The 24,198-nt window shown below is 35.1% G+C and overlaps 6 protein-coding genes across 12 annotated transcripts; 3 read left to right on the top strand and 3 right to left on the bottom strand.

The window, feature by feature from the left end:
- The first annotated feature begins 5,567 nt into the window (after nt 1-5,567).
- Nucleotides 5,568-7,176, top strand: LOC128872734 (NADH-cytochrome b5 reductase-like). The gene is made up of 4 exons (XM_054115721.1): nt 5,568-5,981; nt 6,092-6,326; nt 6,442-6,653; nt 6,971-7,176. The coding sequence occupies exons 1-4, from the start codon at nt 5,720-5,722 to the stop codon at nt 7,159-7,161; spliced, it is 900 nt and encodes a 299-aa protein (XP_053971696.1). The 5' UTR covers nt 5,568-5,719; the 3' UTR covers nt 7,162-7,176.
- LOC128872732 (E3 ubiquitin-protein ligase FANCL) lies at nt 7,157-9,198 on the bottom strand. The gene is made up of 6 exons (XM_054115719.1): nt 8,536-9,198; nt 8,311-8,418; nt 7,975-8,222; nt 7,700-7,889; nt 7,381-7,608; nt 7,157-7,298 (listed from the first exon to the last, which is right to left on the bottom strand). Exons 1-6 carry the CDS (start codon nt 8,833-8,835, stop codon nt 7,200-7,202), a joined length of 1,173 nt encoding a protein of 390 aa, XP_053971694.1. The 5' UTR covers nt 8,836-9,198; the 3' UTR covers nt 7,157-7,199.
- Nucleotides 7,174-13,223, top strand: LOC128872730 (glucose-6-phosphate exchanger SLC37A2). 4 transcript variants are annotated; one of them, XM_054115713.1, is made up of 11 exons: nt 7,174-7,305; nt 9,404-9,491; nt 10,303-10,611; nt 10,708-10,786; nt 10,868-11,003; nt 11,067-11,435; nt 11,942-11,986; nt 12,198-12,399; nt 12,465-12,613; nt 12,726-13,028; nt 13,103-13,223. In XM_054115713.1, exons 3-11 carry the CDS (start codon nt 10,335-10,337, stop codon nt 13,163-13,165), a joined length of 1,623 nt encoding a protein of 540 aa, XP_053971688.1. In that variant the 5' UTR covers nt 7,174-7,305; nt 9,404-9,491; nt 10,303-10,334; the 3' UTR covers nt 13,166-13,223. The 4 variants fall into 4 exon arrangements, with proteins under 4 accessions (XP_053971688.1, XP_053971687.1, XP_053971689.1 ...); XM_054115712.1 differs by lacking the exons at nt 7,174-7,305; nt 9,404-9,491 and having other exon boundaries at nt 9,498-10,611; XM_054115715.1 differs by lacking the exons at nt 7,174-7,305; nt 9,404-9,491 and having other exon boundaries at nt 10,469-10,611; nt 10,708-10,799.
- LOC128872740 (gamma-secretase subunit pen-2) lies at nt 13,102-15,659 on the bottom strand. 3 transcript variants are annotated; one of them, XM_054115734.1, is made up of 4 exons: nt 15,369-15,659; nt 14,196-14,314; nt 14,014-14,118; nt 13,102-13,782 (listed from the first exon to the last, which is right to left on the bottom strand). In XM_054115734.1, the coding sequence occupies exons 2-4, from the start codon at nt 14,254-14,256 to the stop codon at nt 13,643-13,645; spliced, it is 306 nt and encodes a 101-aa protein (XP_053971709.1). In that variant the 5' UTR covers nt 14,257-14,314; nt 15,369-15,659; the 3' UTR covers nt 13,102-13,642. The 3 variants fall into 3 exon arrangements, with proteins under 3 accessions (XP_053971709.1, XP_053971710.1, XP_053971713.1); XM_054115735.1 differs by having other exon boundaries at nt 15,395-15,659; XM_054115738.1 differs by lacking the exon at nt 15,369-15,659 and adding an exon at nt 14,964-15,104.
- LOC128872731 (transcriptional repressor protein YY1-like) lies at nt 14,628-19,044 on the top strand. 2 transcript variants are annotated; one of them, XM_054115717.1, is made up of 3 exons: nt 14,628-15,344; nt 16,784-17,339; nt 17,437-19,044. In XM_054115717.1, the coding sequence occupies exons 1-3, from the start codon at nt 14,771-14,773 to the stop codon at nt 17,549-17,551; spliced, it is 1,245 nt and encodes a 414-aa protein (XP_053971692.1). In that variant the 5' UTR covers nt 14,628-14,770; the 3' UTR covers nt 17,552-19,044. The 2 variants fall into 2 exon arrangements, with proteins under 2 accessions (XP_053971692.1, XP_053971691.1); XM_054115716.1 differs by having other exon boundaries at nt 16,745-17,339.
- A 195-nt stretch (nt 19,045-19,239) lies between these two features.
- On the bottom strand, nt 19,240-21,492 carry LOC128872738 (splicing factor U2af 38 kDa subunit). Its single transcript, XM_054115732.1, has 5 exons — nt 21,056-21,492; nt 20,886-20,973; nt 20,579-20,645; nt 20,167-20,455; nt 19,240-20,049 (listed from the first exon to the last, which is right to left on the bottom strand). Exons 1-5 carry the CDS (start codon nt 21,097-21,099, stop codon nt 19,812-19,814), a joined length of 726 nt encoding a protein of 241 aa, XP_053971707.1. The 5' UTR covers nt 21,100-21,492; the 3' UTR covers nt 19,240-19,811.
- Nucleotides 21,493-24,198: the final 2,706 nt, after the last annotated feature.

The raw sequence follows: 24,198 nt of genomic DNA, 5'->3' as shown, positions 1-24,198 counted from the left end.
GGAGAAGCGGCAGTAAGTGGGGTGAGAATGCGCGGGGGTCCGGCCTCACAGCGAGGCCTCCGGTCCCACAACTGATAATAAACCGCAAGGGGGACCAAAATGATAAAAGATAGGGAATGACAAAATGTAGAAGGCACAAATGCATTTGAAAGTGTGCAATTACATGTAGATTTACAAAACAATTTAAGCACTTATTGATGATTATGCACTTAAAATTTTTAACTATGATCATTTAATGACTACTTAAATCACCTTTATTGCTGTTGCAATTTTTACATGAAATTGCACACTTTGAAATATATTTGTATCTTCTAAACTTGGTGGGTCCTTCTCTGTTATTTCGTTCCCCTTTGCGACACTAACTTGCTATCCGTTGTCAGACCGCACCACCGCGCAATGTCACCCCTCATACTGCCACTTCTCCCCAGGCGGTGCGTCTGATTCAAAATAACTGCCGTCTCTTTACGGCTCTTCTTGGCAACCCCAATTATAAAGAGTTATATACTTGTACGATATTTTACCAATAATTTTATTTTCTACTAATTACAGAGCATATGCCCCGCCACGCACGAAGCGGGGTAAAGCGTATATAAGAACATATTGTAAGGATATTTATTTAGAGGTTCGGCGAAAACTGTCAAAATTTCAAGACAACACACAATATATCACACAAAATCAAATCACAATACAAATTGAATGACTAATCAATAAATTACTAACACAACTTGATAAACATAACTGACAACTATAAAACATACAAACATATCTAGTGGTTTAAATATAAACATTTATCCAACATTCACATTACAATACATTACAATACATTACAATATGAGGGCCCAAAACTCCGAAGGATGGGACATGATAAGGGTCCTCATAAATCAATATGCGGCTCTGAAGTCGATTGTTATATTACAATGCCGTGGCCAAAGCTGGCGTGGCAGGCGTGGCTGGCGTGGCGGATGCGGCGCACGTGGCGAACGTGGCGGCTAGAAATCATTTATTATGTAGAATCTATTTTAAATTTATAAAAATAAAATTGATATTTCTGTGAAATCTACATAAGAAGTCTAAATTATTATTATTTTTTTTAATTGAATAGAGTATAATTAATAAATTATATGAAATATATATATTCGCTTTTGTTATCCCCTCTCTCTTTATGTTACTCTATTCAATGCTTCGTTCATTTCGTTCATCAAACATTTATTTGTTCAATTTATAAATAATTATAAATATCTGCAATTTTGTTTTCTTGCTGCAAGAAATTTTAATGTTAATAATGAAATGAGAAAATGACTCCATTTCCAGAAGCTCTACATAAGAAGTCTAAATTAAAAACACTTTAGTGGTATGGATCTATTCTGTGTTACGTATGCACACCCGTTCTTTTCGAAGCTCGCGTTCATTTATTTTATGTACCCCTTGGAATGTGGAGTCTAGTCTTACTGAAGTGCACTCTGCAGTTGTACGTCCTTCTGCGATATGACGACCTCACAGAACGAGGACACCGCCCTCCAGGACCTCTCGCCCCCGACCATCGACGCAACGACAGCCGGAAGCGAGAAGTCCCAACCAACAACCTGCTGGAGCGCCCGCCTCTCCGCCGAGAAGGCCGGGCACTCCTCCAACGCATGTTGGGCCGAGTCTACATCGGCCCCACACTGGTGGCACATAGCTGTCGCCTCCGCACCCACATTTTGCAGGTACTCACCGAAACAGCCATGTCCGGTGAGCACCTACGTGAGCCAGTACCAGGACTTGGCAGGACCGCCCCGACGGCTCGGTGGCGGGCGGCGCCACTCTCATAGAGTTCGCGCCGCCACTTCTCACGGGCGAGCCGTCGGGCTCGACGCCTCCACTCTTCGACCGCACCATCCGGCGGGATGGCTCCACTCCGGCGGAGGATTTGCAGACGCCTCCACTCTTCGACCGCACCATCCGGCGGGATGGCTCCACTCCGGCGGAGGATTTGCAGACGCCGATATATATCCACCGCCTGGAGATCAAACACTACCCCTGCCAGGACGGCTGCTGCCTCGTGGGATATGGTGCGGTATCCCCTCGCGACCCTGATGGCCATGTGCCTTCGCACGCGGCGCAGCAGCATCCGGCTGCGCCGACGGGCCATCATGTCGCCGGCCCAAACGGGTGACCCGTATAAGGCCATTGACCGCACCACCCCCACGTAAAGGCGGCGCACCCTCTCTTCCGGACCCCCGAGGTTGGGCATCAGACGACCCAATTGGGTCGCTACGCCCTGGACTCGGGGGAGAAGGCGGTCGAAATGAGCCTCGAAGCGCCAGCGACTATCCAGCTCGAGGCCGAGGTACCTCATCGTCTCGCCCACCTGGACGTGGGCGTCACCAACTCGGATCCAAGCCTGGGGCGCCCGCCGCGACAGAGGCAGTCCGTGAAACATGACTACCTCCGTCTTCTTTGGCGAGATCTCCAGTTCCAGTGCCCGGATCCTGGCGACGACGATGGCTACCGCCATTTCCGCCAAACGAATGATCCTCGTCCCGATGTGTCCAGTCACGATAATCAGCGTGTCGTCTGCATAGCAGATGACGCTGACACCGGACGGGAGCAGCCCGCGCAGTATGGGAGATACCGATCCTACGGTAACCCTTTACCGGGAGATACCAATTCCCAGCAGCTATCTGACTTCGCGTCAGAGTCGTCTGCGATTTCTACTCCATCCTCAATCCTCAACTCCAATCTTTGGATCCATTGAAATAAACAGGACTAATCGTATCTTCTTCGATTCTTGAATTCAACCCACTCGTAGGGCTCACACGCGCGTCGCTATCGCCCTGGCTCGTAACATCTGTATGAATAAAGGTACCTGACAATTCAGATTTCGACAACTTACCTTGTAATGAAAATGGATAAACATTTTACAACAGTTGCTGCAATTTGTTAACGAACAACCTCCAAGCCTGTGGTTCCCTTCGTTTCTATAAGTTCTACATAAATAGCCTAATTATCACTTTTTTAATTGAATAGAGTAAAAGAAAAATGAGCTGGAGTAACAAAAGCGAATATATACAGGATGTCCCAAAAATGTTGTAACACCTTGAAAGGGGTGGTTCGAGAGATGATTTCGAACAACTTTTTCCTTAGGAGATATTAACGGAAAACACTGACCAATCAGAGCGCGCGTATACCGTTGGAGCGGCCGTGGTAGCGAAGGCTACGCACTAAGCGGCCGCGTCAATGTCTTTCGATTAGGAGTGTGCAAGGCCGACTCGAGAATCGGGCCCCGCTCGAGAATCGGACCCTGCGCGATCAATCGGGCTAAGATAAGGTCGAGGGGGCTCGAGCGGGTCCTCGAGACATGGGAAGTCTCGAGCGGCCCGGGCGTGTCGGGCGGCCCGAGCAGCCCGAGCAGCCCGAGCACAATAAGACTCGAGCTGCTCTACTACCTCCCCCGGCTCGTAACTCGTAACTCGTTCGGACGAGTTCGTAAGAGATCGTAGTTCGGATGAGTTGCTGCCGATACTCGATGAATGTCGTTAAGGCGATTGAGATGTGGTGTAAAGTGTAAAGTTATTAGGGTGAATAAAAAGTTCTTCCGTTTTCTAAGTTGTTTCAGATTATGCAATATTCTGAAGTCGTTAAAATTACTTTGTATGCAAGTGTTATATATCATTTTGTAGCCTTTGAAAATCTTTTTCATATTTAATTATTAGTTACATTAATTTATTAATGGTTTAATTTTTTTTGTTTTAGTAAAATAATTGAAAATTTTAAGACTCGAGTACTTTTACATCACTACGGAAAGCAAGAGTTTAAAGCTACTGAAGCAGCAAAGAAAATAAATATTATATTTTGCAGGTTAAAAGAATCGTTAAAAAGATAACGGTATTTTGTTATCTTGTAGCGTCTGTAGTGCCATCGGCGTCGGAGGAATGAAACAAGTGCGCGTGCATCGGTGTGTCTTTTTCGTGTGTGAGTGCGTCCATGTGCGACCGCACGTTCAACTGACAGGGATTTAAACAGCCTGCGCCAGAAGTCCACCTGTAAATTTCAATCGCTTATATCTCAACAACGAAGCCTCAGATTGCAAAATGGTAACAGATTTTTCAATTTGTACTGGTATGAAGACGTGATCCTGAATAAATGTCCTACATATTTGTTAACACCCTGTATAGACATGGAGGAGGACTGCCAGCACCGAAAGTGTGTCCAAAGTCTGTGTGAGAGAGAAAGGTATTGTTATGCTATCACGTGAATTTAGCTTCATGGCATGTAATGCCACAACGCGGAATAGCTTAAACACTACCGCATGTAGTATATATTTATATTCAAATTAGGAGCGGAATTCAAATGGATTAACGCATTGAATCAACGAACCGCCACGTATATACATTGTTAAAACATTCAACGTGGGTGATCGAGCGTGGTAAAGTCGAAAGTCAGGAAAGAAAAGGGAATGTTCGCTGAAAATACTTGATAGATTCATTATAGGCCGTGTCGAATCTCCGTTTCCGTTGGAATGCATTTCTTTAGAATTCGAGTCGAGTTAGCTTTCGTTCCATCTCGTAAGCTCCTTGAAAATAACAGACTCGCGCTGTACCTCGGTTCGGGTTTCCGGCGACTTCTTCAAGAGGGTAATAAATTTCCTTAAGGGTTGCGGTGTCTCGCTGGCGCGTTTTTTCTCTCTCTAGACCTCCGCGCTTTCTCTTTTCACATATAGCCCTGCAGAAACATGGGCGCGCGACTCCCACCTCCACTCGACTCGGGGGTGGATCCCAGATCGATGAAGATCACCGATAGAAGGAGTAGGGCGCAACCCCTGATTGGACCAGGACAACCCAAAGAGAGGATCGAGAATCTTCCGGAGAAGGGAGAGAAGCAGCAGATCGAGCGAGGATTTTTCCGGAGAGTTCAATCGTAATCGAACCTCTGGTGACGAACTAAGTAAAGATTTAAATCAAACGAGTCGACTGAATAAACGACATTACTTTTTCCTTAAAAGTACTTTGAATTTTTATTTCACGCGTCTCTCCAGGCAGAGCGGTTCAGCGCTCCACGGGCACCTTACCCACGACAGAAAATCCCTATCCGCACACGACGCGTTCCGCAACAGTATAGAATGATATTTGTCCTCTCTGCGCATGCATCAAATACATTATGAATGCCATTCTATAGGTTACATTGGCGGGCTGTGTTTATAAAAAGTAGATGCATTCATTATCCACAATAAATGTAACGTTTATTGTAAAAAATATGCGCATATTATCTTTACGGAATCCAACTACTGTTTATCTCAGCTAAAATCAATAACAGATGCCAAGGAATTATAAGTTCCATTATATTAGAATATAAATATATGTGTATATACATAAAGCATATTATTGTTTTTTTTTATGCAGTATACAGATTTAGAGAATTTCGTATATTGAGTATACATTTCTATTAAAATGATCTATTGTAACAATTCATAAAACTGAAGTGTAGGGTTTCTATACATAGATATATGTATACAAAGAGTGCAGGTATGATGTTGACGCATGTGCAGAGAGGACAAATATCACTCTATACCTTTCTCTCTCGTACAGACTTTGGACACACTTTCGGCCTATACAGAACCAAGCAATTCCTCCTCCATTTCTATATACTCAAAGTAGCTTGGTGGCCCTGAGCCGGACTCCTGCACTGTTGCCATTTTTGCCTCAACACGGCTAGTAGTACTACAGTAGGTTGTGACGATATGAATAGTGATAACTCCAATGATAGCGAAACTAGTCAGCCAGTAACACCTTCAAATGACGATTGTTGTCATAATGCATGTGATCCTTGTATTTTTGATATACACAGAAAGTTACTTGAACAATATGAAAGGAAAAAAAAACTAAATATAAAAGTACAAAATAGAAATAATTTACTGTGCTCATTTTTATACAAAAACTTTGTAGTTATTAATAAAACGGTAGTTTCCGAATGTTACATTCTACTTTGTTTGAAATATCAAGGTAGACTTCTTGTATTATGTACAAAAACATGAGTTTATATTTATTTAGAATTACATCTGTATATATATGTAGTAGATGTATTGTTAATAATAATTATCCATCACTTACAGAACACAAATCAAGAAATGATGCAAGTTTATTAATTAATCCAGGACAACATGTTATGTTACATTTAAAGGATGCAACCAAACCATTAACTCCAATTTCTTGGACAGATGACAGCATTCAGTTTTTAATTAAACTTTACCACAACGGAAAATTTAATACGTATTTAAAGAATATAAAATTAGGTGATGAAATTCGTATCAGAGGACCATATGGGAATTTTAAATATAAAAGTAACAGGTTTGGAATATACAAGAATGTTAAAAACACAACATATTATATACTAGTATCTTTATGGCAGCTTGTTTCATAGTACAACATTAAATTACTAAAAAAATAGAATAACATTTGTTAGTTTTCAGAACATAATTATGTTTAGTATGGGTTCTGGAATAACAGCAGTTTATCCTATAGCAAAGTCAATTGTAGATAATGAACTCGAAGAAACCAAGATTCATCTTATTGGAGGATTTCAGAATATATTACAGATACCTTTGAAAAAGGAATTACAAGACTTATCAGATTATTGGAATTTTAAATGTACATTATATATATCACAATTACGCAGTAAGTTACATATTCTAAGTATCATTGAATAAATTCAACTTTAAAAATATTAATTACTCCTATAACATGAATACATGTATATACTGATAACAATTTCAATTAAATATTTAAAAATAATCTACAATTCTTAAAATCCTTACCAATAAATTATAATACTTTAATTTATACTTAGTACACCACATTGTTACACAAAAATACAAGTATGGTTTTTAAATCTGAAGCTGAACTTTCAAGGAAAAGTAGCAACAACGAAATATAACACAAATTTTAAGTTACAGTAATGAATATTTGTAGGAAAATGTTTTTTTATGTTTCAGATAATGCTTATAATCTTCATGGCATAAATATAAAATCCGGTCGATTAAATAATCTAACAATCTCTAAAATGCTTGAAGATAATATCAATAATACAACATTAATCTTAATATGTGGTACTAATGAATTTAATAGGTCTGTTGAACAGTGGACAAGATGCATGAATCATACATATATACATGTGTTTGAATAAAATCGGTGTAACTTATCTGAAATAAAATTTAAATAAATTCACGAGTTAATGCAACACGATATACTTTCTTGACAGTGTGGACAAGCACCATGAATGTGACCGAACACAATATGATTACTAGCAACAGCTTGCAACCACTGAAATGTAAAGTATTTAATAAATATTATCTTAATATTTAATACTTCGATTATAAAATTCCCTTGTAATTTGAAAACATACTTGTAATAGACAAGGTGTATGAAAATGTCTCCTACATTGTGGATTACTGCATATTTTGTCAGGTAGAGTTTCATCGTCTAATTTCATAGAGAAACAAATACAACATTCTTCATCAGTCACAATAGCATTTTTATCTTCTATGCATACTTTTTCTTTTTTTGGGGGAAATGTATCTATATGTAACAACATCATTAGATTGTCTACTATATTACGTTTTGGACTCCAATACTGAAAAAAGATGTACTATGTAATTATATTGCACTGTCAAATGTAACTACCAAATGTTGCCAAGGTATATATTTTCACGAATACGACATACATGTATATTCTTTGAAAGAAGGTCCATTTGCAATTTAATTTCGATGTCGGTACCCATAAATTTAATTTCTGGCAAGTCCATAGGATTCAAGGGATCCACTTGAATAAACATTGATAAAGATGGTGTTAAGTAAATTCGGCGATAAAGATGGGAAAATGTTGGTTTTAGTGGATCCAACACCCAACACTTTCTAATCATTAAAAAGTGATATAACTTGTAGATTAAACGTTTAAAACATCATATTTGTTAAAATGAAATAACTCTACAATGCTTACTCATCGATCAGTCTCAGATTTGACCAAGTATTTTCAAGTATCTCCACTTGTAACTTGAATTTATTCTTTGCAATAATTAATGTTGACAAATTCCTTTCAAAGGGTCCAAAGGCAGATATTTCAGGCAAATCTGAATAGATAACTTTCCAGGGATTTGGTCTATGCTTTGTTCTTTGTAATTTTAAAGACACATTTTTCAATGATAATTGAATTGTATTTAAATTGCTATCAGATAATAATTTAACCCCCTATAACAATATGATTATAATGCTTATATCATTTAACTATGTCTAAAGATTTAAAAATAACAATGGATAAAAAACTTGTACCACATACTGGTGGAGCCTTAAGCGCATCTTTTAATTCTTGCATTACTTCCACTGCTTCATTATCTGTTACTTCATATGTGTCATCTTCAATGCGAGCAATGTTCATAAAACTACTCTGTTTAAAAATATTTTTGTTACTAATTTTAGCATCAAATATAAGATATAAAATAAATAACAAAGCATTATCAATGAAATATATATAATTTGTTATCTACATAAATGTTACACTCACTATAAGTGATTGTAATTGCCTTAAAAATGAAGACACTTTTGTTATGTTTTCCATCAAATTTTTCACCTTCTGACTAAACTCTATGTTACGTATGAGTGTGATTTCTTTACCAAAATTAATGTCTGCATCGTGTAACGATGGATAATTCGGTACGATTAGTTTCAATTTTACTCGAGTATTTCGTCCTGAATTAGATCGACACGAAACTGTTAAAAAACCTTGCCATGTAACTGGAGATTCAGAAATTAGTATCATTTCTGGATAACTTTGCACGATAATTTCGTATTCATCAACGACCATCGTAATTGATAAATTAAATCTTTACCATTATATGCACAAGTTGTAAAATACAAGCACTGATAACAATAAGATTACAATGAAAACAAAATTTGACAATGCTCGACAGTCTTTTGACCATTATTTACATATTTGCTCGCTTGATTGGTCACTGTTACTCCCTAGGTGGCTTTAGTAGATCGTAATGTACATGTATTATGTATATGTATATTAAAACATGTACATATACACATGTTTATGTTATTAAATATTTATTGTCACATTTAGCCTTGATTTACATTATTACAATTTAATTAACAAAATCATGACTTATTACATTCCACTTACTGTTTTTCAGAAATTATATGGAAACATTAGTGTAAAATTCATTTATTAAAATAATTGTAAAGAAAGCGAAATTACAATATGTCTTTTAAATTTCATTGATATTTTCATAGTTTGTTACCTTTGACGTACAACTAAAAATTTAAAAGCGAAAATTAACAAAATGTAATTTTGATTAATGCGTTCTATTTTCAAATTTTTCATGGCTAATTTCTTTCAACAAAATTTGTTTCCATTATCTTTCCAGGAAATATGACTGAAACCATTTAAATAACCTTGAATGGAAATCGGTATTATATGATTTGAGCCATGTGCGAGATAAAAATATATAATATGTAAGTATATTGACATATGTTGAGTTTACTGTACATGTGCTATAATTTATTACTTGAGACAGTAACATTCCACTAAATTTACAATAGGGTTTCATTTCTTACGGTTCTTTAAAAACAGTTAAAAAAGGTTGATAATGCTGTATCATAACATATGTGCAATACACTGTCTTTCTTTGTTTGGTTTCGTGTTAGTTTTCTTTGTTGTAGGTGGTTGTAGGTTATGAATCATACTGTGATCCTTATCTAATGTAACATTTGCAGTCTTCGTACTAAAACTATTCTTTCGTTGTCAGTTTAAATTCTTTGAATGCAATAGAGATATCAGTGTGAAAAAAAGATACAAAAAATAAATTGCAGACGTGACATCAAGAAAACAAAGAAAGACAAAGTACATGTATCAATGTTATGTCTATGTGTTTGAAAAAGTGTGCATAATGTCTTTCATCGAAGCAGGATTGTGATAACGTAGTACCTATTATTAGTATTGTAAAAAACAGTCTTCTATTAGTTGTGAACTTATACATACTATGATTGATAAATAGTATTATTTGTGAATGAAAATATAAATAATTATTGAATTCTAGTAATTCATAAAAAGAAGATGCACAGTATTGTCGTTAATTTTGCCCAAAGTATTAAAATAAAACTGAAAATATGTACCATACAATGTTAAATGATATGGTCAAAATTGGATATAGTGATTATAAGTATAAAAATTAAACTGAAAAAGTACAAATAAGTGTACAAGATATTGTTTATGTAGTAAATATATTTATTCTTTGCAATATCTTACAATATCAATATTAAATAGAAAAAGAAAAGAGAAAATATACTTTATTGAGTATGACTAACATATTAAGAGACGAACCATGGGGACTGCAAGTATTAGAATGTGCGATTTTCAAATGCTGTCCACATGGGCGTGTCAATCGAATTGCATGGCATCAAGGTGGAGTCTTGGCTCTTACATATTTGGCATATACCTGTTACCATATGACCCGGAAACCAATATCTGTTGTAAAAAATGTGTTGAGTCTGAATTGTAGTAGTCTATCACCACCAGATAATATTGTAATTAATAGCACAAACAGAGATACATGGTGCGATTGGGCTCCATTTGGTGAGTACAAATTCTCTGTAATATTTACTTCAACCAACAATAATCATCTATCAAACTAGAACAAAATTATGTTCATGCAACAAATTTTGTTTACAGATACTGCAGAGGCACCAGCATTGCTTGGCATGTTAGACTCAGCATTTTTGTTTGCATATGCAGCAGCTATGTTCCTCAGGTGACCCATTAAAGTGAGCTTAATTGTGATGAAAACGTTTCAAAAACTATTCTGATAATAAGTTTGTATTCATGTGTATAGTGGTTTCATAGCAGAAAGGGTAAACCTACGTTATTTTCTTACATTTGGTATGCTTGCATCAGGTATATCTTGTTACCTTTTTGGTATTGCTAAGCCGTACAATATCCACAGTTTGTGGTATTTTGTTCTAGTTCAGGTAAGCACACAAACAAATATTTATTCTTTAAAACAAATATGTTTCATTATTGATTCTGTTTAGGCAGCAGGTGGTATTTTTCAAACGTCAGGATGGCCAGGCGTAGTTACGGTTGTTGGAAATTGGTTTGGAAAAGGAAAGCGAGGTTTAATTTTTGGAATATGGAACTCTCATACATCGTTAGGAAATATTCTGGGCACTTTACTAGCTGCTGAGTTTGTGGAGTCCGATTGGGGTTTAAGTTTTATGGTACCTGGAGCTACAATGGGTTTGACAGGATTCATGATATTTCTATTTCTAGCACCCAATCCTATGGATATAGGATGTATTCCATCTATTCCTCCTAGATATAGAAAATTCGATGCTAACAACACTTCAGATGAAGATAATGATGTAGATGATTATGAAAATTGTAATAATGATATTGAAGACGTAAGTTGAAACTATTTTTTATTAATAGGATTTTTGTATGACTATCAGCATGAAATGTCTTGGTCGATGTACATAACCACTATTTTATTAATCTCTATTTAGCACTGGAATGTAAACGAACTTTTCACTCTAATAGAGTTTTATGAAGATCTTTTCTGCATATCATATAATGTACAATAAAACCTCGATTTAGCGGATTAATAACGGCAAATAACTTACAGGTGTACTGGCATACGATCGCAAAATTTTGTCCGTTAAGTCGAGATTTTACTACATTTGAAAATATTATCAGCATCAACACAATCTTTCCTTTTTCTGATAGTTATGTTAATCATTTGTTTAATTTTCACTCTTATATTCCTCTTAACTCTTTAATTTCATAATATAAATTATTCTGTAGTATGCTGTATAAACATTTATATTTACTTATATATTTTTTTTTAATTTATTTTTTGTCTTTGCACATATCACACGCTCACTAAAGATAACCCATTTGCTGTATTTAGCGTCTCATCTATCGATGTGTCTACCGTGAACAGGTCGATGTTGAAGTAAGTGCATGCTTTGTTTTCTACATAATTAATAGTGCAGTTTTTGTAACTAAATTAATGGAAGATGTATTCTATTCTTTTACTATGTATTTCTATATATTACTTAAATATTTATATAATTGCTTCGGTATTTCTTGCAAATAAATTTAAACTTTGAATGTATATCTTCTACTTTACTTGTATCAATATTTATAAAAATTTACTTTCAAAGGATGTGGCATGTTTACGATCTGAAACTAGTCCAATATTAGGAAGGCATAGGCGTGTACAAGAACATCATACAGGAAATGCAATTGGATTTATAGGGGCTATGGGTATACCTGGAGTCATAGAATATTCTCTTTCCTTATTCTTTGCAAAGCTTGTAAGCTATACATTCTTATACTGGTTACCATTGTACATTGCAGCATCAAGTTAGTACTTATTGTATTATTATTATATATTAGAACGTGTTATACATATTTTTATTTTTTTTCAGCCACTTATAGTGCAACGTTAAGTGCAGATGTTTCGATTTTATTCGATGTTGGTGGTATCGCTGGTGCAATAGCAGCTGGTATTCTATCTGATTATAATGGTATGAGTGCATTAACATGTGCACTTATGCTTGGATTTGCAGTTCCTGCAGTATGTATTATCTCAAATAGTAAATATTGTAAACTTTATAAGTGGTTTACACTATCTAATTTATTAAAATGACAAAGAATATAAAATAAACATAATATAATTTATTATACAGTTATTTCTATATGATTACATTGGAAGTTCTGGCTTAGGCATCAACATAATGTTACTACTAATATCAGGACTATTAGTTAATGGACCTTATGCCTTGATAACAACTGTCGTGTCTGCTGAACTTGGAACTCATCCTAGTTTAGGAAACAGTTCTAGGGCTCTAGCTACGGTTACTGCTATCATTGATGGAACAGGTAGTATTGGTGCTGCCATTGGTCCATTATTAGCAGGTTTAGTATCGCGTTGGGCTGGTTGGCATAATGTGTTTTACATGCTTATGATTGCAGACATGCTGGCTTTATTGGTAAATATCCTCCGTGTTAAGGTTTTAAACAGCAATGGATATTTTTAAATTTAACAAAATTTTTATTGTTTCAGTTTTTATCAAGATTAGTTTACAGAGATATACAAGTGTATAGACAACGATGGAGAGTTGTTTAATTTCATTCTGTTATGTCAGATAATAGATAAATATGAAAATAAATAAATTTTCCGAATCTGCATTTGCAATTTCAGTTTTTTTTTTCAAATATTATAAAGTATATATAACATTGCACTGTGTACTTCTATCTAAAACCTATTTATTATTGAGTTTTAGAAACATTTCCTTTGAGTGGACTAAAATAAACAATGTATTTTCATAATATTGAGTATTGTGATTTACTTAAGTTATATGAGTTAATAATTTTTTTAAATTTGTATATTAAAAATATAATAAAATTCCAGTTAAATTAGCCTGTTTGTGGGTTACTTTTTCATCAGTGGGGGTGTCAGACAATTTCTTTCTCTGGCATAACATTAAAAATAGAAACAATGAAGGAAAAATGACAAATGTATGATAGCTATGATTTGCTAATTTAGTTGGAGTTTGCTTTAGTTACTAATCGATAATTAAATAAAGATAATTGTATCACACTGTTATGGAATACCCATAGGAATTATGTAACTAATAGAATCTGCAAATTCACCCCATGATGCTCTTTGTATTTGAAATGTAATAATCCATGCTAAAAGACCAGCCAACCATAAAACTGCTCCTATTGCAGAGAATATCACATCTGAAAATTTGATTTAACAAAATTATGTTTACTATATATATTATATGCATACTCATTTGCTATATCATCTATAAATATTCTATGCTTTGAACAAATTTAATCAAAAACAGAACACTAGGTCGAATTTATGTTTCCTTCTTCTAAAATGCATTAAATCTTCAGTTTAGACTTGTATTAATAGCATGATTCATTTTATAAGTTCACATAATAATAATATTATTAAAAACTTACATCTTTTGATTTGTTTTTGTTCTTCATAATGTGGTACGATAAAAGCTTCTTTTGCAAACCAAACTGCATTTACAGCCCAAAGAAACGGTAGAAAAATAAACCCAGCTATGAAATAACCACAACACTTATTAATGTTTATGTAAACGATTAAATTATCACAATTAATTATATATATTACTTACCACGAAAATACCATTTACAAAGATATAATTTTTTGTCATTCGGAATCTTCGATAAGTCCATCGCGATAAAGGTAACTTCAAATTACTATAACCTATATTTTTATTTTATAGATTCGAACCTGTGCATGCAATATAATTTAATTAATCCTATGTATTGTATGGATACACCGGAGTACTTCTAAAGTAATCAATTAAAGCGTTGGGAGAAATGCGTGAATAATGCACAAAATACATTTATGATGTGACAAACTTAAACTCAACTTGTGCAGTCCAGTGAAAATGGTATTCACGTTTCCCGAAAGATGGCATAACGCGATGTTTTAAAAAGAAACCGAGTGACGAATGACGTGACGACGAAACGGTTCTCATATGGAGCATATCGAAGTGGCGATTACTTTACAAAATACAAAATACATCATGAAATGTCGTTATTGGTGTTACATTACCACAAGTTGCAATCGAAATTAACAGTTTGCGTGTTAAGTCAAAAATAAAATTTTAAAGAAAATGAATAGAATCTAGGAAAATGTTGAGTTCTAAATGGTTTCGAATGAACACCACTTTAGTCAAATGCAATGGTGGGAGGCAAGTCACGTGACCAGCTAACTTGCCGCCCCGCTTGTCGCGTGAGTATCCGGGGGCCAGCCATTTTGATTAGTAACATGGCGTCAGCGGAGATTAATATGGCGTCCTCGGACATAATAACCGAAGTGGAGATTCAACCAGATATCCAAGAGGTTGAAATAGAAACAATACCGGTGGAAATACCTTGCGAGACCGTGGAAACCACTATCGAGGGGGAGGATGGGCAACCGATGATAGCTCTTCAACCACTTCCAGAGCCAGGACGCGAAGAAATCATACTACAGACGCAAGAGGAAATCGTCGGCAGTGATCCCTTGAGCGTATACGATCAGATCCCGGTACCAGAGAACGATATTTATGTCGAGTCGAGTCCTGGACCATCGAGAAAGGGTCCGAAGAAGGCCAGGAAGAGCGGTGCGTCGAGATTTCGAGCGTCCGATCATACGATTTTTGGGGAAATGGGTTCGGAAACGAAGGCTAGAAAGTGGGAGCAGAAGCAAGTGCAAATTAAGACGCTCGAAGGCGAATTCTCGGTGACTATGTGGGCTTCAGGTACTGATGATGGTGAGTCTCGTGTTTGTTTCTAACCTTTTGATAACTTAAATGAAACACACCGAAGTAGTTGGTCGAAAATCTTTGCAACGGGTATCTCTTCGTGTAGACTGGTGGGTACGCACTTCCGGTGGGCTCCAAATCAATACCGTGATTTTCTTATGGGAATGCCAAGTACTTGTACGATATGTTCTCGACTTTTTTTATTATTGAAGATTTCGTTGACAGTTTGTGTTGTTTGTTTTGATCGAGGGAACGCCATTATGCTGCCAGGGGGCAGCCATATTTTGAAAATGGCTTCTTTTACCGTGATCTATCCTCTCGCATGATAATGGCGGAGCGGAGACGTACTCGTAGTAGAACATACAGAATTCTTGCGCTTGCGTTATCTTTCATTTCCTAATGTTTTACATTATTTAATCTTTTACTTTTTTATCTATACGAATTTTTTCACATTCTTATCGAATAAAATACCCAATTCCTTGTTTTATAAGGCCAGCTTTTTAATATGTTAGATCTATTCTTTCAAATATAAAGCGTGTTTTGACTTCTTGCGTCATTTGATGTGAAATCCATAATTCTTTTCGAGTATTCATGAAATCGTTTAAATTAAACTTGCCTTAAAAGTTCAATTAATTTTAGTTATTTCTTTTACGAATTCTTACGAAAATTTTCTCTTACGAAATGAGATGCAATATCGTTTAAAAATAAATGTATAGGTACACGATCGATCACGTCTTTGTCGTGCCTCTTTATTATATAAAGGAATGATTAGATTTATACAGTAAATTTATTCTAATACTCCTATGATGTAATAATAGAATTGAATCCATAAATTATAATGAAACGAATTTTTAAAATGTAGACTAATCTTTATTTTTGATTTCTAATAATTCAGTTCTTCAAAATTATAGCAACTTTTAATTCGTATCTTTTCTGTTACATATTTTATTCAAACGTAATATTAAAATGAATTAAAATTTTTGGAAATACTTTGTCAATGTCTGTGTAAATTTTCTATACTATATAATTTATACTTTTATAAAGAGTAAATAAAAAGTTAAAAATGTAAATGTAGTACACATTAAATCAGTTGAATATGTGTAAATGTACATGCAAATAATTTTGTTCTCTCTATATATAGAGTATATATTGAATTATTGATAATTATCAATTAATGATTCAATTATTAACTTTGTATATTTTGTTGTTGATTTTTTAGTTTTATATTACATGCAATGTTATATACACACTTACATACATTGCTTTTTGTTATTAAGGAGAACAATGCTTATGTTATTATGCATCAAAGGTTTTTTAACTAATGAACACATAAAAAATACATAATTTTTCGTAAACAAAAATAAATACAGTAGCTTTTGTTTGGGACTGCTTGTTTGTTATTGTTAAAGGGAGTGTCCTATTAGCTCCTCACCTGGTGGATGTTCCAGATGAAGGCTCAAATCCAGAGCCTGATCCAGACTACACAGAATATATGACTGGTAAATCCAATGCCAAATTCAATCATTCTGGAAGCTCCATTTCTGATGGAATGCCAGGTCTTGACCTTTCGGATCCAAAACAACTGGCAGAATTTGCTAGACCTGGTCACAAATTGAAAGTACGCAAGCCACCTGTGTTAGATGGCGTCGAACGTACTATAGCCTGTCCACATAAAGGATGCACAAAAATGTTCAGAGACAACAGTGCTATGCGTAAACATTTGCACACCCATGGACCGAGAGTGCATGTATGCGCTGAATGTGGAAAAGCTTTTGTTGAAAGTTCAAAATTGAAAAGGCACCAGCTAGTTCATACGGGAGAGAAGCCTTTCCAATGTACATTTGAAGGATGTGGCAAGAGGTTTAGTCTTGACTTTAATCTTCGTACTCATGTTAGAATTCACACCGGAGATAGACCTTACGTTTGTCCATTTGATGGATGCAGCAAAAAATTTGCACAATCAACAAATTTAAAGTCACATATATTAACACATGCAAAAGCCAAGTAAGTAAAATTTATTTTTTTTTTCTTCTGTAAATATCAGTAAGTATTTCTTTTATAAATATTAATTATTTAATACATTACAAATATTAAATTTTAGGTCGCGTAACGCTATTGGGAGACAAGTACAACAAATACAACTTCAACAACCTCAGTTTGTTCAAGTTGAAGTTGCGGATGTGGATAACCAACAGTTCATTGTTTATGCCGATTAGCCCCCCTAAACAATGATCTCATATCCTACTAAACTTACTATAGAGTATCGTAATCATTAATTAGTAATCTAAACAATGTAAATATTTTCACGATACAAGTGATGCGAGCAGGACATTACAGAGAAGCTGTTAGTTGTCTTAAAAGATGAAATTAATTACTCAATTTATACCTCTGTGCTTAGACGCAAAGTAAATCGATAACACGAGCACTATACTACCATCAAAATAAAATAAAACTATGCTAAAGAAGGTAGTTCTTATCTTCTGAGTTGTGTAAGGTAGAATGTTGCACACTGCTCAATCTCATGTCCGAGTAATTAAATGATACCTAGTGCGCTGTCATGAAACTGTATATATTTATACGTAAAGTAAAATATTGTATACAGTATATTTTGGAGAAATTCTGATGAGAATAAACTACAAAATACGTCTTTTCCGTCGGACTTAATTGTACCACTTTAATATACTTTTTACACTATGTAATGGTAATTGTTAATAGTCATTGGAAAAAAGGAAGAAACATAAATGCGTCTATTGTATATTATAGTTTAATGTCCGCAAAATATGATACCTTAATTCCTGTAAAATTATTAAGACGTTTTTAAGTATTGTCTGCTGAGGTGGACATTGAAAGCATTGTAAGAGCAAGTGGATGCGTTTAATATTGTCGGCATTAAAGAAACCGATTAATTCGAAAAACGTACATTTACATAATATATTTTATCCGTGATATTCACGAACACATTGTGATGTATACACGTGCATCGATACAATGACATTAACGAAGTTGTTAAGAAATTCGTGTCATTTCGAAGTAAGAAGCAATAGTTTATAGATAGATTTATAATATCGACTGTATTAAATGGCGATTGCGTGCATCCCATTACATCGTTATTCATTAACATTCGCATATCACAATTTTATACATGCAGCTATAACGTTAAAACGTATATCTACAATTCAACCTACATAATAATTCTAACATTATTTATAAAAGGAATTTGGATTATTTATTTAAATTGTGTAAAGTATATTCTTTCATAAATATTTCTTTGCAGCTATGTATTTCCTTTTTATAGCTGTATTATTCATTTACGAGAATACGAAATATTTTCAAAGTGTTTCGTTTAAAGCTCATTTTCTAAGATATTAACACATGTTTTGTTGTATGAGACTACAATCTTGAATTTCTTTCCTATCGAATAATTTTTGGCTTTTATATATTCTAATAATTTTGTGCATCTTTTACACTATGTATAAGGTGTTTCTAGAAGTCGTAAATATTTCAAATTGATAATTTCAGTTTGTAATAAAATATGAAACATTGATATGAATTCTGCCAGTAACATACAATGTAATTTGGCCTATACAATTAGATCTATTTGGTTGGGGAAAGAAGTTTGAGAAATCTTTGTAATATTTCGAATGCCTGGTGGAAACATAGAAGCTTAGTCTGATATTGGTCTGCTAATAAATATTTTTTATCAACACTATACTAGGAGCATTCAGCATAATTTCTTGCACATTGTAATAATAATTGCTTCGTGTTGGAAGTAATGTTAAATATAATGTGAGATATATAAAACTACCTGTCTTGTGTTCGAATACTACTGGTGTATGTTCATATTATGTCATAGCTTTCTCATTTAAAGTTTATACAAATGGATTTAAAAAATGAGTAAACACAATTTTCTAGTTATTTTATTTTATTATTACACATGCAAAATTTCTTTTATACTGTGATAATTTTATACAGTCACAATGGTCACATATAAAGATTCATTAATGCATTGGAAATTATAATAATTCAGTTTACATTCAAGCATATCTATTTATAACCATATAGTAATTTAGACGAATTCGAGTGAATACAAAGAAAAATAATTATGTTGACATTAATATATAACATCTATAAAAAAAAAGTGATGTTTGCTACGTTATCAACTTCAACACAATTATGTATTAAATAATTTTATATTCAACCCTCCAGTTGACAAGAGTTCAAAGTCAATTGTTTACACTAAGTTTTATTTCTTTCTTAGAAAAGTACAACTTTTATACTCCTTTTTATTAATTGCATACAACTTATTATTGCTTAAGGGAAGAAATTAATATTCTCAGAAAGTTTGTTATACAAGTGATAAATGAAAGTTTCAAATGTATTAGCGAATACACTTTGTTTGACAAGATGATCAACGTATTAACCGATCAATTTGATCGTTTTATTATGAAGAATTATTACAATTGGAAATTAATAAAATTAATACCTTCCGGATCGACCATCTCGGCCTTTATCATCTCTACCTTTTCGACGATCTTTGGATCTGGATCTCCTGTCGCGAGAGCGCGACCTTCGCTTGCGATCACGACCGCGAGATCGTGAGCGAGATCTCGATCGACCCTTTCCACCTTTCTTTCGACTGTATAAATACCGTCTTAATTCTCGTGAAATAGGTTTCAAATGCATGAAGTTACAAAATCCTGAACGAGTACATTCTCTGAAACAATATTCAAGTTATTTAAAAAAATTTAAATATAGTATAGAATATTTAATAACACTACTCAAATGAGTATTTTAAGGTAAAAACAAAATTTAATTCGAGTCTCATACATACCCCATTTCATATTGACGGCAGCAAGCTTCTCTGAAATCGGTAACTGGTGAAAGTTCAGCATAAACGGGTCTACCACCAAACCATCTATTGTTTAAATCATTTACAGCTCTTTCTGCATCTTCTTCCCTTCGAAACTTGATATAAACATTTCCAACTAAGTGATCTCCAAGATTATCACAAACATTCATTTCCTCTATTTCACCGTACTTGTCCTCGCATTCAACAAAGACATCTTCAAAAAAGTTGTCATAATGTTCTTGCATTTCTTCATCAGATACATTGGCAACCACTAGAAAACAATATTTTTACAATAATTTAATAATTGTACAAGTTACTATACCATTTAAAATCATATCTTATTTTTTACAGATTCTTTTCTAAATATACATTTAGCTATTAATATTATACTTACAATGAGATCCATCTGCACTTTTTGCTGAATTCTGAGGATTTACATAAAGATTTTGTAGTAAGCATGTCTGAAATAAATATATCCATTAGCTCATTCTATTTACTAATTTAAACATACCAAACAATATAACGAAGAAGACATGCAAGAAATTAATAATTACCACCTATTTGATTACAATTATTAAAGGAAGATAAAAAAGAGATGCCAAACAGATTCTTTAAAGAAATAAAACTTGTAGCTAACGTCTGAAGGGAGCGTAAAGAGTAGTCAGATAGAAAGAAAAAAGGTTAAGAAAAAGTTTTTTTACCTGACTGAATGTTGGCTTGTTATGAATTCGCGAGCATCGGTCTCCATGTCGACAGGCACCGATTTTAAAATAAAATGAACAGTTCACTCTGTAAAAATAAAAAAGTTTAACAGCATTGATATTTAGTATGAAAAATTCAACTAAGCGCTGACAAGGAAACTTAAACTTACTTGTCTTTCTCTGTACCAAAAATTGATGCCAAGTATTCTGCCATTGTTTGTTTTTCCTTAGTATTTTGATACTACGATGTTATGGTTCTTAAAGCATGCAAAGAGCTGGTTTGCCCACACATATACAACGTTTTGCGTGGGACTCCGATTTCAAAATGGCGTATACGATGTTATAAAACGCTCACTTCGTAACTTAGCGAGCGATTGTCAAAGATTCAGAATCTCACCCTTAGAGGGCAAACAAATTTGTTGAGTCGTAAAACCTGGATATGTATTTTATTAATTGTTATTTCATACAGTAATACAAGGAAACGTTGCTCTTACATTGAGCAGACAAAAAGTTAATGGATTCCAAGCAGAAAATTGTTTCGAAATCTGATTGGCAGCAGTTTACATTGTGTCTATAACATCCACGAACATAGGATATAGGGACCGGGCATAGACTGGCAAATGATGCTCGCTTCGACTCACTGTTGCCAACCAGTAGAGAACGATTACCCCTGAGTTAAGGGTGCGCAGGAGACAAACTGGCGCCACCAACGGAAAGTAGGTGAACTACTAGATAGTTTTTCCCGGTTTTCAGGCACAATAATAAAAAAAAACATATAATAATTATCCATTTCGTAATCAGGGGAAGTAAATCTATCGTTTCGTCAAGCGTTTTTTGGAAAAAATTGAAAAAAAAAAATTTTTTTGCCTTTGAACGTATTTTTAGCACGTTTCAAAAGCGAAATTGCAAAATGTGTAACTATCCCCCGCAACGGAATTTTATAAGGAACAATTTAAAAAAAAAATCAGCCGGAAAGGACGCTTCCTCGCTTCATAAAATTACATTGGTGTTGTCGTTATGAAATCGAGAAGACTGATGCGCTTACACAATGGCTTGAGTTTCACGCTCTCCACCACAGCGCTAGTGTCGTCTCTCCTGCTGCTGGTGTGCTGATAATCTAAAAATGCCTTTCAGCGTGGTTCAGTACCGTACTAAGAGTATGAAGCGCCCGAGCTTATATATTTTACTTTTGCATATGTATATATATTCAATATTATATTGTTAAGAAACGTCATGTATATGTTAAGGTTGTTATATTGCATTGCAATTAATTGATACAGAATAGTCCGTTACGATCATTTCAAAGAAGTAAATAATAAAAGACTGATATGATATTTATAATATGGTACGAAAATAATAAAGTACTAATTGTTATTTGTGGAATGTAATGATAGTATGCAATGTAAAAAATATTGTATAATAAAAAAGGTAAAACGTTTATGAACATTATTTTTGAATATACGTAATTACATAAGAAAAAGCACACTAACCAAGGGAAGGCACGGATGTTGCAATCGCTTTTGCAACGACACCCTACGGGGTCGTAGTACGCATGTAGTACTGCAAAACCATTTTGGCTTTTTTCAGAATGGGTGTTTGTTTTCGATGTACAATAAAAGCATCTAGCAAGGTTCGTTAAATACATTGGTAGAGTATTAGGTTGTAACGCTGCTTGAACTCAGGTACGAATCCCGATTGATGTATTTTTTTTTTAATTTCAATTTTCTATCAGAAATATACTTTTTGGATATCATGTACTATACACTGCATATTATATATTACCTTACGCATATTTTAAGGTTGAAATTAATTTTTTAACGTAACATATCATGCCGGAATACCTACTTGCTGTAGGTGAGTAAGTCTTTACAACGATTTTTATGTTTGGTCGTAAGTTTATTTCGTTTTATCGTGACAGTCACATGAAGGAAGGTTTGAAAGTTTGAAAATGGATAGTGATTCTGTGCGTGCAAGTTGTTTTGAAGAAATAGTCATCGATAGCAGAGAATCCAAGCGTAAAGAGGACAGAATGTGTGGAATGTTTTCTCTTTCTCTGGCGTGTGTATTCTCCGGAATACTACTGTTAGTTATCATGTACGTTCCATTCGTTCGATTTTACTAGTGCTAAAATGAGAAAGCATTAACGTTCCCAGTAGAATTAAATAAACAATTTTGCAGTTGTGAATCTAAAGCATTCATTCGATGTACATGGTGATTACAATTTTTGTTTCCACTGCTTTTTCAAAAATTATCACCCAAGTTCATGTACATCATACATTGTTCGAGGGAACCGCCGCGAATTTAAATATCCAAACGGAACGTTCCACACGTTATGAATTAAAACGCTGGTTAAGACTAATAGGAAGCGTTTTGCTTTTCCCTTTCCTCGATACGGCGTATCGCAGCGCATAACTGGCCGTAGAACCGGTCGGCAGTGCGTGCGGAAAACTTTGAAAACGTTCGGGCGAACGTGAAGGATAACTCGCGTCTACCACGCGAACTAGACCGTCGGCGCCTGGGTGGACAGCGATAACCCTTCCGAGTGGCCATTTCGCGGGTGGAAGCAACTCATCCTTTATCAGTACCAGTGTTCCGACCTCGAGGTTGGTTGAGGACCGTCTCCATTTGGGGAGCTGTTGGAGCTGGTGTAAATACTCCACGTTCCACCTGCGCCAAAAATGGTTACGTAAATTAGTTATTAATTTCCAGCGGTCCAAACAAGAGACGTGGTCGTCTATCTGGACTGCCTCCGGCACCGCTGTCATTCGCTCTCCCACCAAAAAATGACCAGGAGTCAGTGGCTCCAGATCCTGAGGATCGTCGCGGAGCGAACAAAGAGGACGAGAATAAAGACACCCCTCCACCAGGCAAAGAAGGGTGCTCATCTCCTCATAGGTAAGTTTATGTTCGTCCACGACTCTCCGTAGATGTTTTTTCGCCGACTTAACCGCCGCTTCCCACAGGCCGCCAAAATGTAGAGAGTATGGAGGTATGAAGGTCCAGTTGGTTCCATCCTAGGCGAGAGATTCGGCGACATCCACGTGGAAGCTGGAAGCTGCGCGGAACATAGCTTTCAGCTGGACATCAGCGCCTTGGAAGGTAGTGCCGTTGTCGCTCATGAGGTTACGACAACGACCACGCCTAGACACGAAGCGACGGAAAGCGGCGATGGAGGCTCTAGAGGTGAGATCTGAAACTACATCTAAATGTACCGCCTTTGTACTAAGGCAGACAAACACTACAATGTATGCCTTGTAGGTTCGATGTCCTCTGCCCTTGGTAGTCCTCAGGAGGATAGGTCCTGCATAATCCA

Source organism: Hylaeus volcanicus, chromosome 2 (genome assembly GCF_026283585.1).
Source record: "Hylaeus volcanicus isolate JK05 chromosome 2, UHH_iyHylVolc1.0_haploid, whole genome shotgun sequence".
In the NCBI taxonomy this organism is placed as follows: Eukaryota; Metazoa; Arthropoda; class Insecta; order Hymenoptera; family Colletidae; genus Hylaeus; species Hylaeus volcanicus.
The sequence above is the reverse complement of the archived record's forward strand: the minus strand, read 5'-3'. Positions and strand labels throughout refer to the sequence as shown.